General features: G+C 36.0%; 1 protein-coding gene across 1 annotated transcript in view; it reads left to right on the forward strand.

Annotated features, from left to right (window-relative positions):
* LOC136042161 (hatching enzyme 1.2-like) overlaps nt 1-14599 on the forward strand; it is a 108578-nt gene that overhangs the window by 31850 nt on the left and 62129 nt on the right. The window contains exons 3-4 of the mRNA XM_065727088.1: nt 2948-3054; nt 14360-14456. Of these exons, the coding sequence (XP_065583160.1) occupies nt 2948-3054; nt 14360-14456 (204 nt within the window). The remainder of the gene's footprint in view (nt 1-2947; nt 3055-14359; nt 14457-14599) is intronic.

Raw genomic sequence — 14599 nt, forward strand, 5'->3', positions numbered from 1 at the left:
TGCTATTAGGGCATACATAAAGCCCAAACCAAACAGAAATTAAATAAACAATCATAGCAAACAGACAAACAATAGTTACTAATATAAATGAGCAAATGAATCTTAAAACTTAAATTGAATATGCAAATCCAGTTTGAAACGAACAAAAATCTCTACAAAGAAGAATTTGGGTTTTGCCTCCTTCTTTTACTGTAAAAGTCTAAAATCTACTGCGTCATTGGCACTTTACTGAAAATTATATGTGTCTTGAACATTCTTGAAAAGTGCAAATAAAATCGAACTGAATGTTTGATATATAATGCTATTAATTGTTGAAATATCATCAGTTCAAGATTTTATTTCGCTGTAATTTTATTCTCACTTTCAATACTGCAATAACTGGAAAAGAAAATATTTGCAGTATAATTCGTTTTCAGGGAAGCACCAATGACATAGTAGGCTTTAGACTTTCACAGTTGGAGAAGGGGGCAGTATCCAAACACTTATTTGTAGTGAAGCTATTTTTGTCTTGAGCGTCCTTGGGAAGAACTAGTAAAATTAAACTAAATATTTGATATATAATCATATTAATTGCTGAAAGTTCATCAGTTCAAAATTTAATTTTACTGTAGTTTCTATGTTAATTTTCAATGTTGTAATAGTACAAAAGAAAATATTTGTAAGATAATTTGTTTTCGGTAAAGTGTAAAATTTACTCATTTATTCATTTACTCATTTCAGTAAAATTTACTCATTTATATTAGTGACTATTGTTTGTTTGTTTGCTATGACTGTTTATTTAATTTCCGTTGGTTTTGGGTTTCATTTCTGCCTCGATAGCAAAATATTTCTGTTCGTTTTAAGCTTGATTTGCATATTCAACTTAAGCTTTACTCTTTCTGAGATGTATTTATTTATTTATATTAGTACCTGTTGTATGTTTATTTTTGCTAAGATTGTCATTTTAATTCCTGTTCGGTTTGGGTTTCATTTATTCTTTAATAGTAATTTCTGGTTGTTTTGAGCTTGAGTCATTGTAGGTTTCTAATTCTTCTGATCTCAAGTTTAATTTGGCCTTTACTTTTCTTTAGAAGACTTCTTTTTCGGAAAGTTTTTTTTTATTAATAAGAGTTAAAAGTGATTGAAGAGCAACTGCAAGGGCTGTAAGTTATGCAAGTTGTCTATTGTTAACATTTAAGGGATTTAAGGAAGGGGTGGTCTTATAAACTTTGGAAGAAGCTCATTCGATTTTAAATTAAAAATTTTATTTTACTTTTTAAGAGACAAAAATGATCGGAGGGCAAAACAGTCCCCCTCCTTCTTTTTCCCCTCAAATGTATCCAATACAAATTTTGAGATAGCCATTTTATTTAAAACATTCCAAAGATTAAATAGCTATGCCTACAGGGAGCAAACTCGCCGCAGCCCCCGATGCAAGAGCTGCAAGTTGCCTATTCTTAACATATGACGTTTTTTTTATTAAGAAAAGAGGGCATGTTTGATCCTGGATATCCAAAAAAGCTTAGAGTGTTAAGGCCAAACTTTAAAGAAAAGTTGAGAATGATGGCCAAACACAATAAAAAAAAAAAAAAAAAAAAAAAAAAAAAAAAAAACAATTTTCCTTTCTGGTTGTGAAAAGGAAATATGAGCAATATCGAACGAGCAGCTGTCGGTATTCAACCGTCATATCGTTCAGGGAGTGCTTAGGGATATATTTAACTAAATCGAAAAGCACTATGTGTATTCAGTTTTACAAGCACATTTATCTGCAATATCTTGAGAATAGCTGACGGTATTAAGTTTGAACTTTTAGGGCATGTTGAGGGGAATGTTGAAAAATGGTCAGAGGGTAGCCAGTCCTCATCCCATGCCCCTTAGAGCTACAATCTCTTCAAAGACGTCTGGTCAAAATTTTTGTGTTGCAATCTTGTTCAAAATAGTCTAAAAGTCAAATATCTACTCTTCCAAGGATGACAAGCCCCCCATAGTCTCATGTTTTCTGTTTTCGTCTAAACCGTACAAAAGCTCCATGTTTTCTAGGATTGTTTATTTTATTTATCTTTGCTTTGGATTTCATACCTTGTAATTTCTGGTCATTTTGAACCTGATTTACAATATAAATTTATTTCTTTTGCTCTTAAGTTTAATATGGCTCTTTAGCTTTCTTTGAAAACTTTTTTTTCGAAGGATTGTTTCAGTTAATTTAAAGGTAGTCAACATAATGTATTAACTTAAAAGTTTTAAATTAATTTCGGCTATATCGGTTCTTAATACCCCGAAATAGACCAAAAGTTGATTTTATCCGAGTGATAATTAACTTTCAGTGTCAGTAGACTGACCCTAGGGGACTTTGACGAAGACAACCAACTGGAGGAAAGAAATCAATTTTTATGTTTTCAAATTTTCCAAAAACTGCATCGGTTTTCAATGTTGAGAGGGACAGGCCCGAGCGAACCCTCATAACGTACGTTAAAAGAGAAGAAATAATTCTGGTTTTAATGGTTTGTGGCGTCCGATTTTAGTTTTTTGTGACAAAAATTGCAGCTTTTTAAGAATGAGTTTGATAGGCATTTATTTTATGATTGCAAAAAAAAGCAACAGACAATTACAATAAGGAAGAACATATAAAGATTCCAACTTGTGTTAGGCGCCATGGTATTACTTCATGTTTTTAGAATACTGAAAAACTGAGTATGGGGGTTGAATTGCACGAGGGTTCAGTTAAATGGGTTCAGTTGCACGTTGGTTCAGTTACATTGTGGTTCAGTTGCACAAGCATTCAATTGCACGGGTGTTCAGCTGCACTGGTGTTCAGTTGCTTGGGGTGCAGTTACACAAACACCTGTCTTTTTTCTAATTATTTTAAAGATTGATTTTCATCTAAACGCAGTGCAGACGAAAACATCTTACGACCTGCCGACAGGGAAGTATAGAGTGATTTTGTTTCAATAATTTTGTTTTCTTTTAGTTGAGGATTATGAAAAAGATGCTGCTGTAGTATTACAACAGAGTTTTCAGGATGCGGAGGTAACACCTGGTCTATTTCAAGGAGATATAGCGGGATTTAGTCCAGAGGTAAATATACAAGCTTTCAAAGTTATACAATATCTAAAAGAATATCCTGACACACATAATACATTCTGTGAAGTTTTTCTCTTTTTTTATCATACGCTGAAGAAAGGATTCTATTATAGGACAAATTAACCAATTCTATTATAAAGAAAGCGAGGGACCATATTTGTACTGATCGTCAAAAAACCTGGATTCTGGAATAAAAAAGAGTTTATAATCAAATTCACCGTGAAAAAAAAACTGGATTTTGTAAATAAAAATTAAAAATAGATCATATTCTGCTTTCAGAAAATCATATTATGTATACTAAAAGGTTTGACAACAAAAACAAATGTATTCTCAAGAGAAAATAAAGATCATCAATAAAACCAAGAGAAAATAAAGACGACCAATAAAAAGACCATGCATTACAATTTAAATAACATACTAGCATTTATATAGCATGGCACGTGGCAGGCTTCTATATACGGATATATATATATATATATATATATATATATATATATATATATATATATATATATATATATATATATATATATACATATATATATATATATATATATATATATATTTATAATAAATAAATATATTATATTATAATAAAATAAATATATAAATATAGTAATATATTTATATAATATATAATATATTATATAACATATAATTATATAACTTTATAATAATAATTTCTTTTTGACGTTAATTGACACTTTGACAAATTTTCTTTGAGCTGCAAGCATTCTAAACTTCAACAATTTCTACTAAACTTCAAACTTTTGGTTTTCTGTTTTAAGGTTTTCGAATTGCTTTAATCCATTGTCAGAATATATTGAAATATTTGTGCAATCACCACTTTTTTACATTTTAAGCAATTTAAGAAAATTTAAAAAGAGCCTCAATTTTTTGAGCTCGTGTAACGGTAATAACGGTCATGTAACAGACGAATACTACATTATATGTATAGATTTAATATAATTAGAAAGAGCCTGCCATTGTTCAGTAAGTAGTGCTATGCAAAGCTCCAAAGAGTACTTTTTATAATTAACTAATCAGGATCAATATTTAAGCCATGGTACCTGAAATTAGGAAAGATCGAAGATTAGAACGACAGTCTTCAATATCTATGATAAACTTGACGGTGGCTAGAATTTACCCCCCCCCCGAAAATACCCCACCGGAAAAAAACCTCCACGGACAATACCCCAGAAAAATACCCATTCACAGAAAATACCCCCCCCCCGCAGAAAATACCCTCCTCCGGAAAATACAATCCAAGGGAAAATACCCCCTTTCACAGAAACTACCCTCCCCCTGAATATAACCCCCTCCCATCGAAAACACCCACCCACGGAAAATAACCCCCTCGCAGAAAATATCTTTTTCAGAAAATACCCCCTCCCCTATGCGGAAAATATATCCCTTCCGTGGAAAATACTCTTCCCTGGAAAATACTCCACAGGAAAAATACCCCCACTTCCCGGCAAAATACCCCCCTTGGAAAATACCCTCCCTCGGAAAATAATCCACCGGAAAATCCCCCCACGGATAATATCCCCCGGAAAATACACATCCACGGAAAATACCCCTCCGCGTAAAATAACCCTGTTTGGAAAATGCCCCCAACGGAAAATACCTCTCCTGCAGAAAATACTCTCCCCCGGAAAATTCCTCCCCCCATTGAAATTACCCCCGCCGGAAAATACCCCCCATAAAATACCCACCCGTGGAAAATACCCCCCGCAAAATCTCCCCTTGGGAAAATACCCCATCCCCCGTGGAAAATACCCTGATCCCGTGGAAAATGATCCCGTGGGAAAAAAACGAGGAAAATACCCACCCGTGGAAAATACTCCCTCTCTTAGAAAATACCCTCCCCCAGAAAATACCCCCACGAAAAATACCCCTGTGGAAAATACACCTTCGCCCGCTGAAAACACCCTGACCGTTGGGGTATTTGAGAAAATACCCCACCCAAAAATATACCCTCCCCATGGAAAATACCCCGGGAAATACACATCTGCAGAAAATACTCTACGTGAGAAATACCCCCCTTCAGAAAATACCCTCCCTGGCGGAAAAACCCCTCCTGCGGCAAATACCCTTCCCTGTAAAATACCCCCACGGAAAATACCCCCAGAAAATCCCATTCCTTTGGTAAATATCCCCTCTCCACCACCACCGCGGGGGACCAGGGGCAGGGCACTTTTAGACTAGGTCAGTTCGTACAGAAAGATTTGTCATTTTAATAGTCGAAAGTGATTGGAGGGCAAGTAGCCCCTTCCCCCACGCCCATCATTTCCCAAACACTTCTGATCAAAATTTTGTGATAGCCATCTTGTTCGAAGTAGTTGAAAGGTCCAGCTGTTGGCTGTGGGGGATGAAAATCCCCCACAGCCCTTAGGGCAAGGATTGTAAGTTTTTCCCTGGGAGCAAAGAACTTTTATACAGAAAGCGTGGCCGTATAAGCTCTAAATGGGCTCATTGGATTGTTAATCATAAGTTTTAGTGCCGTTTTTTAAGAGTCAAAATGATTGGAGGGCAGCTAAAACTCCCCCCTTTCTACACACACATCGCATTTTTCCAAAATGCATCTAATAGACGTTTTGTGATAGTCATTTTATTTAAAATAGTCCCAATATCATATAACAAGGCTTTTTGGTTTGAAACAAACCCCCAGAACCTGGGGCTAAAGGTTGTAAGTTATGCCTAGGAGGCATTTAAGGTTTTTATGGAATGCATGGCTGTTTAACTTTAGAACAGGCTCATTTGGTTGAAAGGGCAACTAGCTCCCTCCTGACTAGCCCTCTTTTCACCAAACGTATATGAAATTGTCAGATAGGAATTTTTTTCAAAATAGTAAAAATTGTATATAATACAATTCCTAGGATTGACACAGCCCCCCAGTGCCCTGGGGACATATAAGGTTTTTATGGAATGGGTGGTCGTACACGCTTCAGATGAGGCTCATTTGATTGGACATTGGGTGCCCTTTTTAAAAGTTGAAAATTATTCAATACCAACCCTTGACGCCACCCTCCACGCCCATCATTTCCCCAAACATCTCCAACCAATATGTATATTTCGGAAGGGACCCATTGGATTAGTGATCAGAAGTTCTAGTGCTCTTTTTAAAAATACGTTAAGCATAGCTGAACAGTCTTGTAACTATATCTCAAGGGCTATTGAGTAGGTCAACCCCCCACAGTTATGCAATTTGCTCATAATGCTCCAAGATTATGCTTCAAGATTAAATCGAAACGCACTGTGTGTATGCTGGCTGCAACTAAGACATCTCCGCAATGTCCCTAAAAAGATTGAGGGTATTAAGTTCAAACTTTTGGAGCTGCTTCTATTACTACTTATGCTCTTAAAATTTAATTAAATCAAAAGTGTGGAAGTGTATCCAAGTTGTCAAAGAGCACAGATAGAATTTTTTGGGAAAAGTATCAAATTTTATATTTCAGGTCAACTAGTGAAGCTATGAAACTAAATTAAACACAGCTATTTGTGTCCAGATTTTCAAAAGGGTGTGTATTGTCAAAGATTGCCGCAAAAGTTTCTCCAGCTTACGTATAGCAGGTCAAATTACGAATTCTTAAGAAAAAACCGAAAAGATTTAATATGTTATTTTCTTTTTGCCTGAAAAAAACTATGTCAATATAAAAAAACTTCTTCCACAAATTAAATGTTTTAAAGAAAAGTAAAGAACTCCATTAAACTAAAAATGAGCAAAACTAGAATCAAATAATCTACCAAGCGTAAACTATCACACATCAGCATTAACAAATAAACGAAACCCAAAATGAACAGAAATTACAATAAATAACCGAAAAATCAAAACGAGCAGAAATTAACACGATTAGGGCTCAAAACATTAATGCCTTCCCAGACCAGAATATAATTTGCACTTTACTAAAAAAAAAGGTTTTCACTTTCATAACTTTAATAAATCAAATATTATTAAGATTTTAAGGAATAAATATCAGCATATGCATATTAAACTGACAATGCCCATTCACTCGTATTTTTTTTTCAGTAAAGTGCAAATTATGCTCTGGCCTTTGGAAGGCATAGGGGGTTTTGAGCCCTACTCAAGTTAATTTCTGCTCGTTTTGAGATTGATTCGGTTATTTAGTATAATTTCTGTTCGTTTTGGGTTTCATTTATTTATTAATGGTGATTAGTGGTGGTTTTACACTTGGAAGATAAGAAAAAACCAACTCGTAGAAATTGACAACGCTTTTGTCCGTAAAAACTTAAACTATAAGAATTTGTTGGTTCCCAAAGCCAACTATGCTTTCAAAGGGAGATAAACCTTCTAAAACTGTTTGTGTCCATATGTTTTTAGCTTCATTCTGATGATTTTTCAATCATATTTTTTCCTTCATTTTTTTTAATATGGTTAATGTCAAAAATTCCAGAAGTTAATATGGAAGTCTTCTAAAAAAATGGATTTCGTTTTTTTCTAAGTTTTTAATATACGTATGGTATGTAAATTCCTATTTATTCCTTTCCTTAGGACTTCTCAACGAAGCTAAAAAAAAACTGAAATGAAATTCTCAAACTTTGGGAACCCAATTTTCCGGGGGGAGAGTATTTTCCGGGGGTAATTTCCGCGGAGGAGGAGATGTTTTCCAGGTAGGGGTATTTTCCGCGGGGGTAAACGCCTAAAACCAAATTTGACAATAGATGCAAAGAATTAATAGGAAATATTGGAAATAAGTTATTGTGGATTTAACCTTTTCAAAACAAATTATTGCCGTTTCTAGATTCCATATCCGCCTTACTAGTATGACGCTAAAATCAATGAAGGTCATTACGAAGAAGATCATTATGAAGAACATGAACATCACGAATGAAAGAAGAGCATTAAAAAATCTTGGCTTTTTTCAGCAGACTTGATTGTGATGGTGCTCGGGCACAAGCCTTTCGATTTATCTATATGGGGCAAACGAAAAAGTGGGACGCTCTCAAGCGGGGCGGGAAGGGGAAATTAAGAAAACCGGAACTTCATGGGAAGGAGTAAAGCGTGAAGCTTTGAATATATTGGTGTTAAGCAAGAGCGTTCGCAACTGTGTTAGTCTTAGATTACATGGTTGTGCAGCAAATTGTTGGGTAGCTGTAGCTGTAGCAGTAGTAATAGTTGGTAGCAGTAGCAGAAGTAGTAGTAGTGGTAGTAGTAGCAGTAGAAGTAGTAGTAATACTAATAGCAGGAGTAGTAGTAGTACTAGCATTAGATGTTTTAGCACTAATCAGTTAATCAAAAGAAAAAATACTTGTGATGGTGCCGTACAGCGATTTTAATAGAGCTAAAATTCTTATGAATTTTGCAATACCCTCCAAATACATCACACTATTTATGAAATAGCTCCTCAGAACAGGGTAATAACATTTTATTCATAAAGAAAAGAAAAAACACATAAATACAATATGACACATGGTCAGAGGATTGAAATGAGACTTTGCACGGGAAGTAAGAGGGAAATTTTTCTTAGTATAATTCCTTTAATAACTTATCTCTTTCGAGTTGTAAGACCTTACTTCAATTAAGGTCTAATAACTGCTGTGGCATCAATTCATGAAAATGTAGGGGGTAAGCTTTTTCGATTTTTTAAAAATGAAAATAAAAAAAGAACAAAATGAGCGAACATACCTAAAACAGGGGGTAATCATAGATCTGAATTCTCAAATAATTAGCAGCTACCACAGCAACCATGGTTTACTAGGTTGCAGCTACCGCCGCGGTGACGATTAAAGTTATTTCTAAAATTATTAATTTACTAGCTGTTGGGGTGGCGCTTCGCGCCACCCCAACACCTAGTTGGTGGGGCGCTTCGCGCCTCCCCAAGCCCCCCCGCGCGCGTAAGTCGTTACGCGCCATATTAGTTACGCGCCATTGTAGTTGTGTCCCTGTGTCCCACCTGTGAATAGAGATAGATATAAATATATGTTTTTAACTACGTAAAACATGCGAATATACAACATTCTTCGCTGTCCCATTGTCTGTGCATATAAATAGATTGTCAGGTTTACTGACTCTTGAACATGCAACATATAATTGTCCATGGGAAAAACAATCCGTATTCAGATCTATACCTCATTATTCTAATGATGCGTCCCTGTGTCCCGGTCGTCATTTATATTCCCTGTGTCCCGGTCGTCATTTGTGTCCCGGTGTCCCAGTTTGTAATTTCTCTTTGAGTGTCCCGGTCGTCATTTATATTCCCTGTGTCCTGGTGTCCCGGTCGTCATTTGTGCCCCGGTCTGTAATTTCTATTCGAACAATCCCTGTGTCCCGGTCGTCATTTATATATCCCGCCTGTGCCCCCGGCGTCCCCGTTGTAGTTGTGTCCCTGTGTCCCGGTCGTTATTTATATTCCCTGTGTCCCGGTCGTGATTTGTGTCCGGGTGTCCCAGTCTGTAATCTCTCTTTGAGGTTCCCGGTCGTCACTTAAGCAAAAATGACGACAACTAATTTCATGACGTCAGTCAACACAGAAACATGACGTCACCTGATCCACAGACAGACAGACAGACAACTTATTTTTATATATATAGATTAATTCCAAAAGGCACTATATGTAGCAAATTTCCTTTTAAATGAGCCATTAGACAGCTTTGTATGGTGTTTCAGTGTCCAGCTAGCTGCGGAGAAGGAGAAACAGATATACAAAGATACTTTCGCTGTAGAATATCGTGGTTGCAGCCACTTAACTTGTTTTTCAAACCAATGGATTTTCCTTGTTGTTCAAGCCAATTGACTATAAGTTTCTTTTTTAGAGTCTTCAGACAAGGCAGTTCTAATAGTGTACTTTGTGTTTCGATCTCACACCATTTTCTGGAAATTTAGTAGTACAATACTATTTAATAGCTGTGGAAAACGAAGCACAAATAGCTGTGGAAAACGAAGCACAGGGGGTGACAAATAAAAAGACCAGTTAGCCAGTCTCGCTGCTTTAATATAGCACACAGGTAAAATTGAAAATAATTATGAAATAGAAATAAGAAGGTAATTTTGAAAGACTAGGGGGGCGATCCCCCCCTACTCCCTAATCCACATGCCCGCTTACTTGTAAAATTAGTAGGTTTTCATCCCATAATAAAAGTTTTTAGCCAAAATGACCAGACAAAGCATCTAAATAAACCAATCCAACTATTTGGTTAACTCAGGCCAAAACTGTTTGTTCAAGACTCTCAAAATATTGCTGAGAAACCTCACCTCTCAAAACACACTTTGTGACATAGGTCTTATCAGGGAGGAGTAGTTGGGCTGGGAGGCATCCCACCCCCTAAAAAGAAAAACAATGAAACACTTCACGTTCGTAGCAAAATAGTTCCATATAAAAATTTCCTGGTTGCGTCCTTTCTGTACTAACTTACCATTTTACTACGGTACTTACCATTTTACTATTCTTTCTATGGTAGGCTAAATACCATTCATCAGATATAGTGCTTATCAATTTACTGCTTACCATTTTACTCACTGAGCTTACAAGAAAAGATTCGTACTTTCTTGAAATTTTAGTCTATTCAAGAATTAATTTGATTATCAAAGTGATTATCCATTTGATTATCAAGAGTCAGATGTATTCTTTGTCTCTCTTTTCCAGGACAAAAAGCCATGAGAAAACGCTTATATTACTAACGCTAATAACTAAGCAGCCCATGGGGTATTATTTTAGCAGAAATACATCATATATTGAAAAAGATCATCAAAGCCCCCTGATTCCTGCAAAACCACATCCTTGGCGCAACCAAGAAAACCCTAATTTTTAATTGTTCTTCTTTTTTTTCAGTTAAACTTAAAACTATCGTTCTCAATTTTACACTCTTTCTTTCTTCATTTAGAATGTACATTCCACCCATGTTTCGAAGTCATAGATAAATAATCGTTTAATAAACGAAGAGACAGTGTAGAAAAAAAAAGAACGTAATAGGGTGACTTCGCATTCTGACAGAGACACAAGCTAGGATATGCAGGTCGGAATAACACCATGATCGGGTATTTTAGGGAGTCACGAGATAGTTTTTATTACGTTACGCGTACATTATCTACCAGATCAACAGCAATACGCATGGGCGTGTGTCATTATTGCATTTGCCTTTTTGACTTACAGCAAAGTAAATGAGCCCAAAACAGGGCGTGACTTGTGCATTAACTGCCAAGATGTATGTTTAAAAAAATATTTTAGCATGCATACTAGAGGTTTTTCTGAAGAATGGTCTAATGATGGATATAAGGCAATTCGATACGTTAAAAATGGTTTGAGAATCTTGGCGTCATCTAACCGTCTCAAAGACAAATGATGCCTTAGCCAATTCTCCCAACACCACATGGAACTATTAAAGTAATTTTGGTAAAAACTAATTGTGGATCTTAAGTCTGTCAAAAAGGAAAGCTAACGAGAGGCTAGTTTATAATAAAGAAAAGATATGATGTTTTACTCATCGTTTAGCATAGTACTGTCTATTCAGTGTGCCTACAGCATAAATATATATTTCTTGTGTCAGTAAGGTATCAAATCCAATTAGGTAGCACCACAAAGAACTCCCAAAGCCGTGAATTCATTCGAATTATGCTAATTTTAAGCGGAGTTTTAATGTTTTCCAAGCATGTAAGCTAGAATTTTGTTAGGGACTGCCCTTTCCTGAACTTCAAAAAGAAAATCCTGCTTCAACTTATCCACACTTTCTTAATATTTAAGGTTCATTAAATCTGAATATCTACATTAGCTTCTAAGGGAGAAGCTAAATGATTTTCTGTACTATGAAAATGTTATGGAAAGGCTAAAAGTTATGGCAAGATCGCCCAATCAGTTTTAAATAATTTGGCCATAGGAACTATGAACCTTTATAATGGACGAGACAGGGCGATTCTTTAAGGTATCACTCCCTCAAAAGTTCTAATTTGAATAACCATATGCATAGCAAGAGTGAAAACTGCGGTTCAACCCCATTTTTAGGGCTATAATAACAGAAAGATAAAGACGGCTAGACCACATTTCATGGATCAAGGATCATAGGTCGCCAAAAAACGGGACTTGCAACAGGCAGCCTCGGTGGTATAAATTGCCCTTCAAGACCCTTCAGCCTATTCAAGGTACTGATTCAGATTCTTTACGACTCACGAGGAGATATATTAATCTTAATAAAAGAATTGATTTTACTTTCTAGTAGCAAGTCTTTACACTACATGCTATGCTTCATGTTCTTTCCTTTTACCAATGAGGAAATAGTCCGTCTTTAGGTTTGATACACTTTGATTGCAAAGTAGAGTACCTCAATCATGGTAGCATATTATAGAAATAGGGTATTTGTGTTTATTTAGGTACTAGAACTTAGTAGACATTTGTTTTTGCTTGGATTTACGGCTGTGGTCACACTTAATGTTTATTTTTATTTGTTGAGTCGTCAAACTGGGAAGACCATCCTTTAACTCTTGACACAAAACTGCCACTAGAAAATACATTTGGTATCTTTTCGCTGACTGTCAATGCAGGTAGCTATCTAGAGTTTTTCAGTTGGAAGCAAATTGTCTCCATGCTTCTTTATCATCTATTGTTGGCTGTGGCCACACTTCATATTTATTTTTAATTGCTGACATCCCAAATGAAGAAGACTGCCCCTTATATTAGGAATCAAAGTTGTTACTAGAAATGCGTGTGTACTTTTTTGGCTAACAGTCGATAAAGGTAACAGTTTAAAGTAAGGTGATAGCTACCAGGACTAGTAGCAAATGATCAAGCTATTTGTGGGATCACCGAGCTTTGTACGCTTGTTTGGCATGCATACATGCATATTGGCATGCATGCCAGTACTGGCATTAACTTATGACATTAATTTTTAGTCGTTGATTGTCCAAATGGGAAAAAAAGCTTTATCTGACAAAACCTTCTTACCTCTAAAGAGTTTAGCTTGGTATACCTGTTTCTGGATGTGCTTACAGCTGTGTCCAAACTTCTTATTTATTTTTAGTTGCTGACGTCTTAAATGGAGAATAGTACCCATTGTGTTATGGATAAATATAGCCAATAGAAATATGCGTACTTTTTTTTGCTAACAGTCAATGCAGGTACCTGTCTAGAGTTAAAATTACCATGACTGACAGCAAACGGTTAAGCAATTTATAGAACCACCAGGCTTTATATATCTGTTTAGTATGAGTTTACGGTGGTAGCCACTTTTGAATTTCACTTACAATTGTCGATTGTTCAGATGCGAAAAACAGTCCTTTAGCTGATGAACCTATACTACTTTTAGACAGTTTTAGGTAAGTAAGCTTTTAACCATGTGCTTACGGCTGTGGCCACATTTCTTATTTATTTTTAATTACTGACGTGTTAAATTTAGAAGACTACCCCATATGTTATGAATGAATGTGGCCACTAGAAATGTATGTATTTCTTTGGCTTAAGTGTTGACAGAGATAGCTATCTAGAGCAATAAATGAAAGGACTGACAGCAAATGGTCAAACAATTTATGGAATCACCGAGCTTGGTATGTCTGTTGAGTATGCATTCAGGGCTGAAGCCACTCTTGACTTTTACTTCTAATAGTTGATGGTCAAATTAGCGAAACAACTTTTTATCTGTGGAAACCATTGTGCCTCTAGGAAGTTTTAGCTTAGCATGCTCCTTTAGCAACTTTTTACGGCTATGGCAACACTTCATATTTATTTTTAATTGCTAACGTCTCAAATAGAGAAAACCCCCTCTTGTCTTATCAAACAACGTTGTCGGCCACTAACAAATTTATCTGTGCCTTTTTGACAAACTCCCAATGCAGATAGTAGTCTACAGTTATAATTACCGGGATTAGGAGAAATTAGACAAACAAATGATGCCATCGCCAACCTTGCAAAGAAAGAAAATAAAACAACTTGGATGAGCGTCGCATAAAAATGAGACACCTATAACACCTACCTGTGACAAGAAATACTTGTTTGTCATAGAAGTCCAGCAAAACATCACCCGTTTATCTTATCAGCTATGAGGATTAACTGCGAGAAAACGTAGTGCAACGACAAAAAAACGAGGGGTGCAACAGCCAGTGAAGCGGGGAATTTTTCTTCGTTATTCTATATTTCTTCGTTTTGTCATGATTTGCCAGTGTGATCTCAAATTTATTGAAGTTAATTATGTATTTCTAATACATCAATGCTATGCGCAATGTCAAAATAATCGCTGTCTCACTATTACAATAACAATAGGAGGTAGCCATATGTGGTCTGGCTAATTTGTGGTCTCCTGTTGATAGACAACACACTTTTGTAATCTAATACTCTTCTTTTCTTCTCTTTACAAGGCATACCGACTTTGGAGAGTTGGACTGCGTTGGGACGTATTTCCAGAAAGGAAGTGGGACAATGCAACTGTGCCGTATTATATAAGTGACAAGTATTGTAAGTCCTTTTTTATCACTTTATAAATAAGAGTAGAGAAAGAGGTCCTTAGAATTATGACCTAAAAGAGGTTCTATGAGTATCTATGTTCCCGCGTTTTGCGCACAGGTGAAGATTCCTCTAACGGGGGATGATAAGGCTCG

Source organism: Artemia franciscana, unplaced genomic scaffold, assembly GCF_032884065.1.
Source record: "Artemia franciscana unplaced genomic scaffold, ASM3288406v1 PGA_scaffold_73, whole genome shotgun sequence".
In the NCBI taxonomy this organism is placed as follows: domain Eukaryota; kingdom Metazoa; phylum Arthropoda; class Branchiopoda; order Anostraca; family Artemiidae; genus Artemia; species Artemia franciscana.